The sequence below is a fragment of the Mustela erminea genome, chromosome 12, assembly GCF_009829155.1.
Source record: "Mustela erminea isolate mMusErm1 chromosome 12, mMusErm1.Pri, whole genome shotgun sequence".
Classification (NCBI taxonomy): Eukaryota; Metazoa; Chordata; class Mammalia; order Carnivora; family Mustelidae; genus Mustela; species Mustela erminea.
Window position 1 is genome coordinate 33734742 of NC_045625.1, and position 18729 is coordinate 33753470.

Genomic DNA, 18729 nt, shown 5'->3' on the forward strand with positions numbered 1-18729 from the left:
AATCCCAAGTGAGCTCCTCGTTTCGTGTGGGAGCCCAAGCCAGGCTCGATCCCACCACCATGAGATACTGACCTGAGCAGAAACCAAGAGTCGGCCGCTCAACCGACTGAGCCACCCAGGTGCCCCCTAACTACATTTTCTATATTCGTAGGTCTCAAATCATGGTGTCCAGACATCCAGCATCAACTAGAACTGGTTAGAAGTGCAAAATGGGGGCCTCCCACCCCAGACCTTTGAAATCAGAAACTCAGTATAGAACCAGCAATCTGTGTTTTAACAAGGCCTCTGGCATGCGCTGGAATCAAAGCACCACTTTTCATGCATTGTGCCAGAAGGGAAAGGCCTGGAGGGAAACTCAGTGGATACGAATTTGTGTGTGTATGTGTGTGTGTGTGTGTGTGTGTGTGTGTGTGCGCGCGCGTGTTATTTTTTAAGTAAACTCTCTGCCCAACATGGGGTTTGAGACTTAGGACCCAGAGATGGAGAGTCCCATGCTGTACGAACTAAACCAGATAGCCCAAATTTGTGTTGTTTTGTTTGAAATTTGCGGGTTTTTAAAAAAGATTTTATTTATTCGACAGAGATCGCAAGTAGGCAGAGAGAGGGGGTGGGAAGCAGGCTCCCTGCTGAGCAGAGAGCCTGATGCGGGGCTCGATCCCAGGACCCTGAGATCATGACTTAAGCCGAAGGCAGAGGCTTAACTGACTGAGCCACCCAGGCGCCCCAAATCTGTCTTTTAACCACTGAATTTGTGGTAGGTAATTTGTTACATCATAGGAAACTAATATAAATCATTAATTTATTAGCATTAAACCATGCCAAATAATTGTTTCCTTAAAAAAACCTACTTTTTAAATAGCCCAAAATAAGTCTGTCAGAGGAGTAACTGAAATAGTGGTAATTAATGCTATGGTTAGCTAAATCAATTTATCTAAATAATTCACAAAATGATCTGAATTGAAAGGGAGTCACTCTGTTTTTCTCATCAGTGACTTATTTTAAAAAGTAAGTGTCCCAAATATGATTGTCATTTTTCTAGTGAATTAAAACAGTAAAATGAACCATCACACTATTAAATAATATAACAAGAAAATGTCATTCAGGGGAATACTGTGAAAAATAGCATGTTCTAAGTGTACCTGTATGAAAACAAATCTGTGTGCAGCTTGACAAAAATTTATCCACTATGCTTATTGATATGAATATAATTTTCACTGAATAAAGAATTTATGAAATTCTCTAATATAAACATTACTCTTGTAGATGTCCAGAACATTAGTGAACAGATGTGAATGAATCAGATCTTAGTAATTGTGTTTTCAGTGTAAAATGCCAATTCTGGGGGCGCCTGGGTGGCTCAGTGGGTTAGGGCCTCTGCCTTCGGCTCAGGTCATGATCCCGGGGTCCTGGGATCGAGCTCCACATCAGGCTCTCTGCTCAGCAGGGAGCCTGCTTCCTCCTCTCTCTCTGCCTGCCTCTCTGCCTACTTGTGATTTTTGTCTGTCAAATAAATAAAAATAAAATCTTAAAAAAAAAAATGCCCATTCTGTGTTTTAGAACGGTAGCCTTCACAAAACGAAATGTGCATATACCCGTGGGAACATAAGGTGATCCCTGTTAGTGCAGGAGGTAATGTAGAACTTTGTTACAGCCTCTAACCTTTTAAAATTTACTTCCTCTATGTATGTGTTTTATAATTTACAGTAGAGCAGTACAATATTTTATGTAGAAATATGTACATCATACATATCTATGTATGTGCGTATATATATATATATATAAATAAGTAGAGGACATGAAAATCTAGAGCACATGCTCTTCAGTTTTTTCGGATAGGGGTTCTAGGATTTAAAAGTTTAGAATAGGGGCGCCTGGGTGGCTCAGTGGGTTAAGCCGCTGCCTTCGGCTCAGGTCATGATCTCAGGGTCCTGGGATCGAGCCCCACATCGGGCTCTCTGCTCAGCAGGGAGCCTGCCTCCCCCTCTCTCTCTCTGCCTGCCTCCATGCCTACTTGTGATCTCTGCCTGTCAAATAAATAAATAAAATCTTAAAAAAAAAAAAAAAGTTTAGAATAACCTCAACAAGAATCACCAAGCCACTGCCTCTGTTACAGCATTATGTTTGATTCTGGTCTAAAAATAAACACCTAGGCAATTTAAATAAAAATTTCAAACTATTGGGGCGCCTGGGTGGCTCAGTGGGTTAAAGTCTCTGTCTTCCGCTTGGGTCTTGATCTCGGGGTCCTGGGATCGAGCCCCGCATCGGGCTCTCTGCCCGGCGGGGAGTCTGCTTCCCCCTCTCTCTGCCTGGCTCTCTGCCTACTTGTGATCTCTGTCAAATAAATAAAAAATTTCAAACTACTGCTAAGTGCAAACTTGCCGTCAACCTTTCAAACAGGTTAACTACAGAAAAAAATGTGTCAAATGTTTTAAAGTAGCATTTATTTTTTTTTAAGCATATTATGAGGTAGACTTACAACAAGACATTCAGTGCATATATTAATAGAAGTTTTACTGAAACCTTAAAGTTGCATGTAGGTATGTATGTATGTAGCTAAAATGACCTACAACTCTACATTCATCCACATGAAAACCTCAAAAAGAATTCAACTGAAACAGTAAAAGCCTACCTAGTACAGTTTATAAAGCTTTCCTAATTGTGAAATGAAGATCTGTGGAAAAAATCTGTGGGAGGGACGGAGTTTTAGTTTTAGATTTTAGACTTTATTTTACTAAAACATTCATTTTATGGCTAGTTTTCAATGAATGTATCTTTACTGGACTGGAGACAAAAGATACTATAATTCTTATTCCCACCATGTCAGCATGGTAATATCAAAGCAGGACCAGCTATCTAATTTGGAAGCCCAGTGCAAAATAGAAATGTGGGCTCCTTGCTCAAAAACTTAAGAATTTTAAGACGGATTGAACAGAACCTTACACCAAGCATGAGGCTTTTCTCACTGTAGGGCCTTGTATGCCTGTACTGGTCACACAGTGAAGCCAGCGCTACAATCTTAGTTATCCTTGTCCCTTGAGTCCCTCGTTAGACTGGACAAGGCATATAGTAGGGATTCAATGTTCGGTGAATGAAAAATTGAGTTTTGCAGTTTTCCAAATCCATGAGAAATGCTTAGTTTTTCTGTCCTGTGGACAGAAGAAAATCTTACTCTGATGAAGATTTCTCTATTTGCACATCACATTCTGGCTTCATGGAAATTCAAGGCCACATATGGCTAAGGTTCATTTGATTCCTGCAACAAGAAATTTATTGAACTACTCTGTCGGCTCCTGTACTGGGCACTGGGGATGCAAGAAAAGTCAGTCCCTGCCCGCAAGGAGCTTACAGTCTAATGAAAGAACTTAACAGCACCTCAGAACCTAGTGAGAAAACTTCCTGGTGTCTAGGGTATTATCTGGAACACTGCCAACTTTCCTAAAAATATGAATCTAGACTTTCCCAGAAAACATGTTTTAAAAATGGAAGATGCAGTGAAAATCTAATGGCCAACCTTTAATGTAGAAAACATGAAACTGAAATAAGGAAGAAACTTAGGAAAGCCGAAAAAATTCTATTTTAAATACTATGAACAAGATTTAAAATTTAAAATTATTTTATTGTCTCTGGATGACATTTCATTTATAGTAACATTTATATACACATACATATACAAGTTGTGCATATGTGAGATGTGTTCCTTGGAGCTTTTGATAAAACTGGTATTTCCATTATTCATTTAAAACTAAAGCAGCATACAGGTAAATTTGAGATTTCCCTTTTGATTATTTCTGTTGTCATTTGAACAGGAGTAATTCTTGGGGTATAAATTTGGTATGAACTTATTCTGTAATGAGATGAAAATTGCCTTTGTAACAATGTGTGGTAATTTAAACATGTATTTTAATGGCTCTTGACTAAGTTTAATGGCATCAAAAATACTCAAGTCTATCTGGATTTATTTTGTTTCCCCTCCCCCCCATTCTTCTTTTTAAAAAAAACAAATATGAAGGATCCTTGTGCAAATACAGAGCCTTTGTTGTTACTTGGCTGTTCTTTGGTGCATTGCCGTTCATTCCTTCATCTAGCAGCATCCTTTGTCCATAGTATTTTCCTTGGCGGCAGCTGAAACAATCACTAGCCTAGGCTTTCCCCAGGTTATGTGAACCTGTCAGAGAGCTAGTGGTCCCAGAGACTGTGCACGCAGGGCTCGTGCAGCTCTTTAGACGCTAAGCAGGCCTGGTGATCTCCTGTCCCAGCTCGGAACAGATGAACACAGCGCAAATGCCAGCCTATTAGAGGCAGGCATGTGGAGACTGGTAGGAGACAGAACAAACCACTTAGCACACAGAAAAATTTTTAGATAAAAAAATCCCCAAATCTAAGCAACCTGAAGCGAATGATTATATATACCTCAGGGCCAAGGGAATCCCTTTTTAATAATTGATATTAACTCATATTTGCTATAGCCCTTTACATTTTATGAAGTATTTTATATACATCAGAACTCATTGGGTATTTATAATAACACATGAATATAACTTTTACTTTTCGTTATGAAAAAGTGAATTATACTGAGCATGCTGTTTAAGAAGGCAGGGAGGTATACTAACATAGCTGAAAGACTTGCATCAAAAATAATTTACAAGTTTTAAATTTTGGCACTTATGATATATACATTAGTTATCCAAAATTTCATATATATGCTTTCTTTCATGACCAGCACTGGCTATTACTGAGTGAATTTTCACAGCTGTCCATGGCTGCTGGTCACTTTAAATGGGGATGATTGTCATCAGTGTTATCAGGCTATTTTTCCTGCTAAACAGAAGATTTAACAGATGCTTGTGGATGCCAGTACCATATTCGGACTGATATGGGAAACACTAGGCTTCTAACAGATTCTCAGAGTGTTCTTCCTGTATTGCACTTCCTGGAAAACCAAACTTTAACTATGACATAATGTGATCTTGGTTCTGGATAGGAGTTGGGAACCTTATCCTTGCTTGTTTGCCTAAAATTTTTGGTAAAGCCTTATCTTGGATGTAACAAGGAGAAATAACAAAATATACATGTACTTTGGGCTTCTGAGGAAAAAAATCAGATATATTTTCGAAAGATCAAGAGTCTTGTCTGCTTTAGCGACTTCATTTTCACAACTAAAGATAAGGAACTACTAAATATTTGATGTTCCTAAACTTAGTTAACATAGCATTTCTGTAGAAAGCTTATTTTCAAGATTTTTTTTAAAGATACAGTTTGCCCCTCAAGATGGGGCTCAAACTCATGACCCCAAGATCAAGAGTTGCATGCTCTACTGAGCCAGTCAGGCGCCCCTGTAGAAAGGTTTTTAAAACAAGTATAATTTATACTACATTTACCAACAACTATACCACATTACCATTTATAATATATTCACCAGTTATCATGAATAAAAATGACTAAATAAAATTTAGAGTAAAAAAACCCCAGACTAGCTTTTATGCTCTTAAGTGAAATAAGACCTTGAAATTTTAAGATGCAGGTTCCTCCAAGAGTCTAGCATTCCTGATGCCCTATGATTCCTGGATTAATATCCCCCTCATGATGTTTTGATCACAGCCGACCTCAAAAAGAGGACAAAGGTGGTTTTGTCGAGTTTGCTAATTTTTAATTCTCATCTATGTGGCTCTATTTTTATACAAGCCAGTTTATTCCACATTTTTCTTTACAGCTATATATCCTGCTCGAAGTCTTTCAGTTAGGAGTGGACTGTATGTATGCCCTGCAGTTTATGGTACTAATTCTAATGGAAATTTTCATTCTTATGAATCTTGCATGGTGCAGAAGGTAAGTCAGCTCTGTAATAAAGAATTTACAGAGGATGCTAAACAAATTCACAGGCCATTTTCCCATCTTTATAAACAAAAGGGCAAAGTGGTAGAGTAGTAAGCACCCAGGCTCTGGACTGAAGCAGCTGGGTTTAAATCCTAGTGTTGCTCTCCGAACCCGCCGCCCAGTGCCAGCTCTGACTCAACCTTTCAGACCCTCCATTTCTTCCAAAGTAATTCGGTGCTCATGTCACCTACCTTGCAAGGTAATTTGTGAGAGAGGGTTAGTAGTAAAGTGTGTAGACTGACACCATAGACACTATAATGGTTGAAGAATCATGAACTGAAACTGAGTTGGGCAACACGTGGGTCTAGCATCCGACATGCAACTCTCTCCGGAGGGGTTGCAATATACGGAATCTTTGTTTCATCAATAGAAGTGCTGTACTCAGTAGCTTGTTTTGAATGTTAAGATTGGGTACTTTTGCCTCCAAAACTTTATCTTCCTTTACATATGTGGACGTTTAAAAAAATTTATGGCAAACCAATGTTTACATTATACTTTGTAGTAATTTTCTTGATGGCTAAAAAATTTCAAATTCTTTTTAACATCCATGCTAAAATGATGTAATTGTTAAAATTTGTCCTAGAGCCAAGATTGTTCCAAGGGAGATGTATGTAACCTCTGCACACGTGTGTGAATGGCTGTCTGGTAGGTCCTGCAAAAAAAAAAATGTCATTTTTATTCATGTGTTTGGGTTGCTTAATAATTCTATAAGATTTGCGATTCTTTTCTTAGGGCCGGAATTCTCAGCATCTACTCCCGTGCGTTTTTAAATCTATCAGCCAGTTTAAGGGTAGTCACAATAATACAACTTAAAGACAAGATAAAGTGTTCATAAATCATTGTTTTAACAGCCAGCACAATACAGTAGAAATTGCCCTGAGCAAGGAATTAGGAGACTTGAATTAAAGTTCTGGCTCTGCCACTAATTTTGTAAGACGACTTTAGGCAAGTCACTTAACTTTTCTCATTCATTTGATGATGAGATTGATTACATTTTCTACCTCTAAAATGGATTTACTTACTATTTTTTTAAATAATTAAAACACCTTCTGGGAGTTAACCACCTGAAAGGTACAGAAGTACTTACTGATGTTTAAGGTAGTGTTTTTCAAACTCTGATCTAGGAACCACCTGAATAAGGTTACTAGAGGTTCCTATTAAAAACAGATTTCTAAAAACAAAAAAACAAAAAAACAGATTCCTGTCATCTCCCTGACTGAATCAGAACCTCCTACAGTGAGGGCCAGGTTTCTGTTTTCCACAAGCTCCTAAATAACTGTAACGCACCCTATTATCTGAAAACCACTGGCCTAAGAGAATACGATCTGAGAGGGAACGAGCTAACATGTGGCTTAAATTACTCGAGCCTCTGGTGGATCCTTTCTAAATATAATATCTGTCCAAGTGCAGACTAGAAGAAAGCTGCTTACTTCAGCAGGCCAGTCAGCCCTGTGACTGACCCCACTTGCTGTGTTCCGTAACAGAATGTAAGAGGTCTTCACGTCAGCTCTTTGTCCTGATATCCAAGTCACTGACTACTGTAGTTAGGTCACGGCTTGCAGAGGACTGCAGCTCACCCCTCCCTAATGCTAAGGGTCAAGCTTGTGCCCCCTGGCTCAAGGAGTAAAGATGAAGGAAATACCACCTCTTTCCTCTCAATCTCCCCTCCACCCTAATACCGTAACAAGTCACCCTGTGTGAGTCAAATAGTCTGGCAGAGAAAACAAATTCTAAGCCACGTGGTTCTCCTCTCTCTGACCAGATAGTGTACTAACTCAATGAATCCTCCTGTATACAACAGAAATGACCAAAGCCCACTCCTTCTCCTGTTTTCCTTTCTAAATGCTGTTCAGAGGAACAAAATACCAAGTAAGGACACATGCTAGAGATTTTTAAATTCATACAAGTAAATTACAAAGAGAGGTGGCAGTTATTTTTTCTAGAGCTTTACAACAAAATTCCCTTCACGGTGAAAAAATATGTATAATTTTAACAGGAAACCCAAAAGACATTTTTGTTGTAAGACTAACAGTTACGAGAATAATGCCATTATCTGTGCTCATTATAGAGAAACATAACAGCAACTTTAAAAGGCCAAGTATACTGATAAGATGGAATTTCTTTTTTAATGACCAGTATGCTGACATGGGACTTCTGGGTTTATTCAATATAGTGTCACGGGTTTCTCCTAACCCCGCCATAACTCCTGCCAGACACCCACGAAATTCACACCGAACTAAAAAAAACAAGGAAAGAAATGAAGAAATTTGACAAGAGCTACCATGCAAAATAACCAGAAGAACTGAAGTTTAGGTGGCACAGGAGCAGAGGAATGCGGCAAAAGCTGCTGCTGCGTAGAGTCTAACTTGGCGAGGCCCCTACGATACCGGACAGCCAAGTCCTCAGGTCACAGGTGTGTTCGTGGACCCATAATAACCGGCATCTTGACCCAAACTTTTAAGATCTTCTAAAAAGGAAATACTTCACCTAAATTGAAGTAATTTGTGAGTCAAACACCAGAAGAGTTCCTTATTTGATGTAAGTTGTGCCTAAAACTTTGGCTGATACAAAGAAACCCGTCCGCTAAGGCACCCTGAGGCAATCTGACAATGTGTTGGAGAAAACTTCGTCGTCAGTACCACGTCATTATGAGAGTACAGAGAACGGATCACCCGCAGGGGACTGGCTTCTTTGGGTAAACAGTCTATAAGTTCACTGCACTGTTTGTCAAATCCCAACAAGCGAATCCCGTAGCCATGTGGGGAAGAGACCATTCGCCCATCAGGACTGAAGCAAAGTTCTTTGATATAACCCCTGCCTACATTGGCTTCTTCAATGTAATGAGTTAGTCGTAGAGAACAGCGGGGTGAGACAGGTCGCACAGGAGCTCCTTCTTGGAATTCATAGACACAAGTCCACTAAGGGGAGAGAAGAGAGAGAAACCAAAATTACAGAGCCCCAAATATTTCTTTTTGTAAAAAGCTCAACCGACTGTCAAAGCCACAGAATTGATGCAAGAAATCAGATGACTGCTACCCATCTCCCATCTATTAAAATGTGTAGGCCCCACACCTTATCTTCAGAGGCCAAGGTTATTCTGTGTGCTTTGACATACTATGACTAATGGCTTTTATTCCCTCAGGCTGCTGTGACTTCTGTGGTAATAATTCCCTTTTGTGAAAATAACAATTCTGATACTTAAAATATTCCGAAGTTTAGACATCTAAGCCTAAAATAGCTCTCCTCCTACACACTTGGTCCTTGTCTCTTTTCAGCTGTGACTTCTAGAGCCAGTGAGATCCTCAAAAGACTCCTGCTTTCCAGAGTGACGGGTCATGAGGTGATATAAGGCCCTTTCCCCAGTCATCAGTTTAGTCTTTCCCCAGGTTCCGCTGGTAGTTTTACTAATTAACTGATTAGTTTTATTTATTTGAGGGAGTCAGCATGAGCAGTGGGGAGGAGCAGAGCGAGAGGGAAAAGCAGATTCCCTGCTGAGAAGGGAGCCTGACTGGGACTCGACCCCAGGATCCTGGAATCATGACCTGAGCTGAAGGCAGACACTGAACCGACCAGACACCCAGACACCCCTCCCTTGGTTTTTAAAAAGAGCAAATTCTAAAACTCAATTGGCTTAGCAAAACCTTACATTCAGCCAGCTTGGCTGCAGCATCTCCCCTCTGAAGTTCACTATGTAAAGGGCATGTGGCAGATGAAGGGGGCAAGGATGAAGAAGCTGGACACAATCTGAGCTGATACTGGTTTAAAGTATTTAAACCTGTAGAGGAGGGGAGAGGAAGGAGGGGTTCAAGGGATAAAGGGGCCAGGAGCACGCCCGGCAGCGGCTGTTCCGTCAGCCCCGCTGAGGTGGAATGCCGCCGCTCCTACCTCCTGATCATCAGTGTTGCTTGAGCACCGAAGGAGAGTGGCCCAGCCCTTTGGGTGCAGCTGTAAGGACGTGATGCAGTTTCCACGGTCTCTCTCACCAGGAACTTCAGGGGTTAAGACTTCAAGACTATTTCGTGGTGAAACTCCTGATACGAAAATTAGGATGTGAGATTTGTATTATCAAAGGATTAAGGCAGCTCATCAAAGCTTTGATTTCTGGCAGTCACCCCCACCTCTAGCCTTCATTCCTTCGTCAGCCCCCCTCCTTTTTTTACATGCTACCACATGTAAAAAATAAAACTGGGCACAGCTTGGGGGGGCACCATCAGTTAAGCAGCCAACTCTTGGTTTTGGCTCAGGTCATGATCTCAGGGTTGTGAGATCAAGCCCTGCAGCGGGCTCCATGCTCAGCATGGATTCAGATTCTCTCTCTTCCTCTGCACCTCCCACTCATGCTTGCTCTCTCTAAAATAAATCTCCCCCCTCCAAAAAAGCCAACAACAACAACAACAACCACCTTCAAAAACAAAAAAACAACTAAACACCAAAAACCATATATAGAAAAAAACCTATGGTGCCCCTTGATATACAGTGTACATGTTTTTGGCGTGGGGTTATGGGGAAAGGTTATGACCAGAACTAAAGAATCCAAGTCCTGCAGCAGGAATCCATAACCTAAGACTAAGGCGTTAAAGTAGACTAGGGATCCTTTTGATTAGGATTTGTATCTCAGAAACTCTAAAAATCAAATTCTAGGACATGAAAGGAATCTGGAAAAGAAGTAAAAGAGAATTCTCATCTCAGAGGACCCTGGTGCTCTCTATCCCTGAGAAGGAAATACTTGGAAGCCATGGAGACCGCCTTTATTATCAATAAAAGGCTATTATGTGTGCAAGGAGCAGGACGTATGGCCCCCCAAGGACAGTACTATAAATGATAAGCATCTATAATTTTGGAGGCAAGGCAGGATAGTTCACATATCAGTGTATCAAAACGAGGGGTTGGGAGACACTGCCAATCATACACACGCCTGGTACTCTGTTAGGGCCCATCCTGTCCTCCTTCCTAGGCCTCACGGAAGTAATTGCTACAGCTAGCCGTTACTGCTGGGAGTTACATCCTGTCCCTCAGGAATGTGGAGAACCACTTTCACAGACATCATAAAAAAGCAGTTTAGAACTTTAATATCTAGAGAAATATTTTAACTTCTCTACCCACGGAAGGAGTTGCTTTGAAGATTATGAGCTCCCTCTGTCAGACCCTTTGTGAACTGTTTCTCAAATAGATGTGTTATCTTCTTTAAAAGATTCCCTTTAGATTACTACAGCATTGATGGAAACCTGTGAAGCTCTAAATTACATTGTTATAACCAAACTATACCTAAATAATGATTTCACATGTGACTGAACCTTAATAACAATTTTAGAGAAAAACCACTATTTCAAGAATTCGGAAAATTGAACAAAAGCAGAAAAGAAACCCGTCTAAATAAGTAAGTAGTGGCTTTTGAGCTCTGCTCCTTGGAGGTTCCTCCAGAGAAGGAACCACATGGGGATGGGATAGGGAAGACTGGTCAACAAACTCACTAATTTCACTTGAACCAGTTTTTGCACTTTATCTGTGCTACAATCCACAGCAGACTTCATGTCAAAAAGAGTTCTAGGGGCATCTGACTCTTGATCTCAGGGTCTGGAGTTTGAGCCCTGTACTGGGTGTAGAGATCACTTAAAAAAAAAAAAAAGTTCTAATCCTGAAATGGGATGGATAGCCTCAGCTCTATACAGCTACTGTATCTATCAAAGTATGGTGCTAACATTCTGATATCCTGAAGACCCAGGAGTGCCAACATTCAGAACGAGCTGATGTCTGAGCCCCACCTCTTCTCTATACTCTGCCTAGGCTCTCCATACATTGTCTCTTCTCCCATTCCCAACTCTCTACATCATGAAACTGCTGTGCAGTTTGGTTTTTCGGTTTACCACTGCAACAAACAGCTAACTACTCTTAAGTTTTGTGTAGTTTTTTCCCTCATGGATGGTTTAGCTCAATAAAGATTTTTCTCAATGATTATTAAGAGCCTTGTCTTATATACTGTAGCCAAAGTAGTACAGTAGAACAAAGTATCAAAGAAAAAAATGTTACACATCTGGGCATAAATCTCTAAATTTAGTAGGAGGAATTTTTAATCTTAAATGTCATAGTCCTGAATACCCAAAGGAAAGTAGATAGGCTGTAGGTTTAGGAAGGGCTCTCAAACCACTCTACAAACATAAGTAGTCTTGCAAAATAATCAAGTATGCAATTATTAAGCATTTAACCAGGTGATACCACGTAGGAGAAACAAATTAGAAGTCTAATGGATAGTCCCTCCCCTAAAGATCTAAGTAGGAGAAATTACAAAAAGATCTAAGTAGGAGAAATTACCCGAAATTACAAAAAGAACCACATCTGGCCATCAGTCCACAAAGATGAGGACAAACAAAAAGTGCTTAGATGTGAGCTGGTTTGGAGAAGTAGACGAAATTTGCATAGGTAAAAAGCATCTCATTTAGGGGGTGGAAAAGAATAGGGTAAATAGCTAGTTCTCCCAGAGCAGTGGGGGGGAAACAGGCAAAAGCACAGTAGGATCAGGTCATAGCCCACTTTATCCCACAATCCCTCTAAGGCTGTCAGCCATTGCTTGGATAAAGAAATGGGAGAGCAAAATGCCTACCAGGCTGGAACTAGGCGACTTCACAAGCACTTGACAAACTCATTACCTTATACTGCACCCTCACATGCATATCTCATTTAATTTCCCTAACAACCTCGATTGGAATCTACATTTCCAAACTACTTTTTCTCTAATCTAGACCAAACGAAATACAGTAAATAAAACCAAAGCTCAAATTCCAACAATGATGTAAGCCCAAGATATCCAACCCTAGAGACTGGTTAGCTTTTGAAAATGACTGACGGTCAAAGAATATCCTCTTCTTTACTGGCTTTTGTCTGGATTAAAACTAAACCAAAGAAAGCTATTTGGTAGAATCTGTTGTTGCAAGACTATAAAATTCCACTTTTAACCTACCTTCTCTTTGTGAGGCTCGTGACATGTGTTTCTCAGCAGATGAATTAGAATCACTATGATGACAAGGTGAATTAGAAACTCGAGGACCAGAAGAACTTGATGAAGTAGTCAGATCTTGAAAATACAAAAAGTTCTGACAGTAAACTTAGCAGAACTTTAATAGCGTCTTTTAACTTTTTAATCATCTAGTTGAAGCCTACTGTGAAAATCCATCTGAAACATGGCAAGTACATGCCCACTTAAAGCAGGCCTATAACTAAGACCAAGGTAGGTAGGACAGCTCTATCTAAGGCCTGGGCCCTTTCTAAAATCTCTTATACCAAGATTTGCTTAAGTAAAATAAAAATGACAAACCCAATAAACACAGGAGCATCTCTGGGTTCCCCATCACTTCTGTAGTAAGATGGAATAAGAAAATTCAATAAACATGAAAACTGAGCTGTTCATGAGCCCATTTACTCTTAGAATAGGGTCCAAATACCAGGTTCATTACTGGGAACAGTAAATGAGCCTTCTTAAGCATGCCAAACAATTGTTATCATTCATGGAATTATGTGAATACTATCTCTGAAATGCAATATAAACTTCATACTGAAATCTGTTGAAAAACAAACACTGAGTATCAGATAGTTGGATCTAATGTATTACTCCAAATAGCAATCTCTGTTTCATCTCACTCTTCGGTGGCCCCACACTTTTATGAGGATTTCTTCATCTAATTCCTTTTGATGTTATTATCAGAGTTACTCTTAGAAGACAGAAAATGTTCTTGGTTTTTGAATAAAAAAATACCAACCAGACCTTCTAAGTTACTACCTCTTACTAAGCTAAAGTTGATTATTAATGTTTAACCTAAAAATAAATTTCTGAATGTAAAAGGACTATACTCACATACTCATGAAATCCCTTGTTTTGCAAATAAATTGATAAAACTTAAATTTCTACTTTTAGTAGTGAATTTGGACAAATGCAATTACAATGGGGCCTGTACTTTCCCAAAGGAGTCTTCAGATGTGGCCCTATGCATACAGGAGAAAGAGTCCAACTATCTGAAGCTGATTTTTATTTATTTACTCTTTTGAAGCTGATTTTAAATAGGTATTTATAAACATTGCATTTCAAATGCTTAAGTCTTTTTTTCTGGGTTTTTGTTCATAAACATAAAATTATAAATAGGTATGTTCCTGGAATAGCCCTCTTTTCCCCAAAGGTGATGAAATACAGACTCTATCACATAATGTAGATAAATTACAGTGCCTAAGTTTTTCTGACCCCCAATTTCACTGAAGCATTCTAATGGAATCAGCAACAGGAAAAAGAATACAGTTTTAGGGGCATGTAGGTGGCTCAGTTGGTTAAGCAGCTGATTCTTTGTTTCAACTTGGGTCATAATCTCGGGGTCCTGGGATTGAGGTTCCCCCCTCCAGTGTGTTCCCTGCTTGGTGGGGAGTATGCGTCAGGCTTCTCTCTTCCTCTGCAACCTCCGCCACGCTCAAAAATAAATAAATAAATCCTAAAACAAACAAACAAACCAGAATACAGCTTTAGCAAGAAGATATTTAGGGGTTGTGAAAGAGGATGGCACCAGCTACCTGGGTATAGACTTCTGGAAGTCTGGGATGTAATACAGACTTAAAAGTAAAGCTCTATACTGAATGTATCTTAAAAGCTCTGCTAGGTGGGGCACCAGGGTGGCTCAGTGAGTTCAGTGTCTAGCTCTTGATCTCAGCTCAGGTCTTGATCTCAGGGTTGTGAAATGAAAATGAAATGAAATAAAATAAAAATAGTAATAAAGCTCTGTTGGGCTTCAGAAGCACTTAAAAAGATAGATCCTACCTTGGGCCACCATTAACTTTTTGAGATAGTGATGATTTAGAAATACTGATAAAAGATTTTCTGGAATGGGTGTCTGGGTGGCTCAGTGGGTTGAGCCGCTGGTTCGGTTCAGGTCATGATCTCAGGGTCCTGGGATTGAGTCCTGCATCGGGCTCTCTGCTCAGCAGGGAGCCTGCTTCCCCCTTTCTCTTTGCCTGCCTCTCTGACTACTTGTGCTCTCTCTCTGTCAAATAAATTAAAAAAAAAAAAAAAAAGATTTTGTGGAAGATACCCAAATGGCCAAGAGATACATGAAAAAATGCTCAATATCACTTGGCTATGAAATGCTATGAAATTTGTATTTCAGGAAAATACAAATCAAAACCACAGTGAGATACCATCTCACACCAGTCAGAATGGCCAAAATTAACAAGTCAGGAAATGACAGATGTTGGAGAGGATGCAGAGAATGGGCAACCCTCCTACACTATTGGTAGGAATGCAAGCTGGTGCAGCCACTCTGGGAAACAGTATGGAGTTTCCTCAGAAAGTTGAAAATAGAGCTACCCTACCACCCAGCAAATCGCACTACTGGGTATTTACCCTAAAGATACAAATATAGTGATCTGAAGGGGCACATGCACTGGAATGTTTATAGCAGCAATGTCCACAATAGCCAAACTATGGAAAGAACCTAGATGTCCATCAACAGATGAATGGATAAAGATGTGGTGTACACACACACACACACACACACACGAATACCATGCAGTCATCAAAAGAAATGAAATCTTGCCATTTGCAATGACACGGATGGAACTAGAGGGTATTATGCTAAGCAAAGTAAGTCAATCAGAGAAAGACAATTATCATATGATCTCTCTGATATGAGGAATTTGAGAGGCAGGGCGGGGGATATTGAGGGCTAGGGAGGGGGAAAAAAACCAAAAATGGAATCGGGAGGGAAACAAACCATGAAACTCTTAATCTCAGGAAACAAACTGAGGGTTGCTGGGGAATGGAGGGGTGGGGACAGGGTGGCTGGGTTATGGACACTTGGAAGGGTATGCGCTATGGTGAGTGCTATGAAATGTGTAAGCCTGATGATTCACAGACCTGTACCCCTGGGGCAAATAATAGATTATATGTTATAAAAAATAAATAAAAGATTTTCTGGATAGCAGAAAGCGATAAAAGAAAATATTTTTATAGTCAGTAGTCCTTCCTATTCCATTGGTGATGCAGAAGCACAAATTAATGCTATGTCAGAAATTCATATAGGTCATACTTCCTTGGGAAAAAAAGCTTTCAATGAGTTTTCCAAAAATGTCTTCAAATTTCCTTCCCTCCTTCCTGGTATCATTCTCAAAATGGAAACATATACCATCCCTTTGTGTGAAACTCTATGGAAAATTTTCTGAAATCAAAAAGGAAAAGCTTACCTGAACTTGATGTAGTTCTTCTTGCTCTCAAAATGGGATAGCTGCCTACTTCTAAAGACTTAGTTAAGTCAAGATCATGCAAAATCAAGAGATATCCAGAGGACGTTGAGATCAACATTTTGGAACAATCTGGAGTTAATCTCATTCGCATGAGAAAACGTGTGTGAAAGAATTTCTTATGTGGACACCCATCTTCTGTACACCTAACAGAAGAAATCAAAACAAAACCTAGAATTATCATAAACATAAGGATTTGGTTAGCAGTCATACTTTCAATCTTGAAACTAGAATTTACAGTGTATGCTTAGCCTTATACACATGACAAAACTTTTTTTTTTTTTTTTTTGGCTCACCATTCCTTCTTTCATCTCCAATTTTCCATTTTATTCTTTCTTTCTGAAATATACATTTTAGAGTAAGATTTTGTTGAGGTAAACTGTCACTTTATACTGTTCTGAAAATATTCCACTCTGATTAAAGATTAAGCTGAGCATGTAAACTTCAGGTTAATAGTTGTGTCTTTCTGAATACTGTGGATAATATTCCACTGAGTCCTGGCTTCTACTGTTGCTATTTTTAAGTCTACTATTAGGCAATTGTTACTTTGGACAATTTATCTTTTTTATCCCTTTGGTCTCTTTGTCTTTGACTTTCTAAATCACAAGATTCATATTATTCATATATTCTGGGAAATTCTCCATCATTACTCCAATATTGCCTGTCACTTATTTTCTCTATTCTTTTGGAGCTCCAAATAGATGTTTGAACCATTCACATTTGATTCTCCTTGTCTTATATTTTATCTCCTCATTTTTGTTACATTCTGGATAATTTTAATATCTAGCTTCCAAGCTGTTTTTTAAAGTTGTGTCCAATCTGCTACTTGACCCACCCTGGGTTTTTAAAAAATTTTTTTTAATCACTAAAAACTACATACTTTAAATTTTTAAAATTGTTTGTTGTGATAAATAGGAACACTACTGATTTTTACATTTTGATCTTATGTCTAGCAATCTTGGTTAACTCTTATTAATTCTGATAATTTGTCAGCAGAATTTCTAAGATTTTTCACATAGACCAGTCAAAACACTGGTCTATGGGCCAAGTCTGGCCTGTTTATATATAGAAAGTTGGTTGGGACATAGCAATATCCATTTATGTATTGTTGATGGCTGCTCAGAGACTATACAAAGCTGAAAATACTTATTACACAGTCCTTTACAGAAAATTTGCCAACCCTTCATAAAGACAATCATATCGGGGCGCCTGGGTGGCTCAGTGGGTTAAGCCGCTGCCTTCGGCTCAGGTCATGATCTCCTCGGATCGAGTCCCGCATCGGGCTCTCTGCTCAGCAGGGAGCCTGCTTCCCTCTCTCTCTCTGCCTGCCTCTCCATCTACTTGTGATCTCTCTCTGTCAAATAAATAAATAAAATCTTTAAAAAAAAAAAAAAAAAAGACAATCATATCATCTGTGAATGCGATTTTTTTCATTTTTTCCCTTACAATCCTTATATACTCATTTTCCTGCACCAACTAGGACCCTATCTTCTGCCACCCCAAAACAGTGGTATACAGTAGTAGTAACAGCAGCCATGTTCTCTCCCTTCCTGATTTTTTAAGATTTTATTTATTTATTTAACACAGAGAGAGAGAAGTAGGCAGAAAGGCAGAGAGCAGAGAGCCCGAAGCGGGGCTCAATGCCAGGACCCTGGGACCATGACCTGAGCTGAAAACAGAGGCTTTAACCCAGTGAGCCACCCAGGCACCCCTTCCCTTCCTGATTTTTTTTTTCTTTTTAAAGATTTTATTTATTTATTTGACAGAGAGAAATCACAAGTAGTCGGAGAGGCAGGCAGAAAGAGAGGGAAGCAGGCTCCCTGCTGAGCAGAGAGCCCAATGCGGGACTCGATCCCAGGACCCTGAGATCATGACCTGAGCCGAAGGCAGCGGCTTAACCCACTGAGCCACCCACGCGCCCCTCCCTTCCTGATTTTATAGAAAAAAAAATTTTTTTTTTTAGAGTAAGCTCTTTACTCAATGTGGGGCTTGAACTCACAACCTTGAGATCAAGAGTCACGTGCTCTACTGACTGAGCCAGCCAGGTACTCCTATAAAGCAAACTTCTAAAAGTTTCACTATTTAAAAATATCCTGTTTTAGTGTACACTTTTGATGAGTTTCCATTTTTAATGAAGTCTAATAGCTTTACTGAGATATAATTTACATATCATAAATTCACTCATTTTAAGTTAACAAGTGATTTTCATAAATTTAAGGAGTTGTGAAATCATCAACTCAATTTTAGAACATTTTCATCATCCTAAAAAGACCCTCCTGCCCACTAGCTGTCTCTCTCTGTTTCTACTCCCACTCACAGGCAGCCACTAATCTATTTCTGTTTCTATAGATCTGCTTATTGTGGACATTTAAGAATTATACAGCAAGTGGTCTTTTGGTTTGGCTTTTTTCACTTAGCATACTGTTTTTTGAGCTTCATCCGTACTGTAGACACGTATTAGTACTCTGTTCCTTTTCATTAGCAAATACAATTCTGTATAGATATACCACATTTTGTTTATTCATTTACCAATGAATAGGTATTTGTACTGGTTCCTTTTGGTGATATTATGAATACTGTTATAAG

At 39.4% G+C, this 18729-nt stretch overlaps 1 protein-coding gene across 1 annotated transcript in view; it reads right to left on the reverse strand.

The window, feature by feature from the left end:
* Positions 1-4672: 4672 nt before the first annotated feature.
* The window catches only part of DCAF10 (DDB1 and CUL4 associated factor 10), a 47290-nt gene continuing 33233 nt past the window's right edge, over positions 4673-18729 (reverse strand). The window contains exons 4-7 of the mRNA XM_032306638.1: positions 16087-16289; positions 12830-12943; positions 9760-9905; positions 4673-8792 (exon numbers count right to left, since the gene is read on the reverse strand). Coding sequence (XP_032162529.1) covers positions 8424-8792; positions 9760-9905; positions 12830-12943; positions 16087-16289 — 832 coding nt within the window. The 3' untranslated portion in view covers positions 4673-8423. The remainder of the gene's footprint in view (positions 8793-9759; positions 9906-12829; positions 12944-16086; positions 16290-18729) is intronic.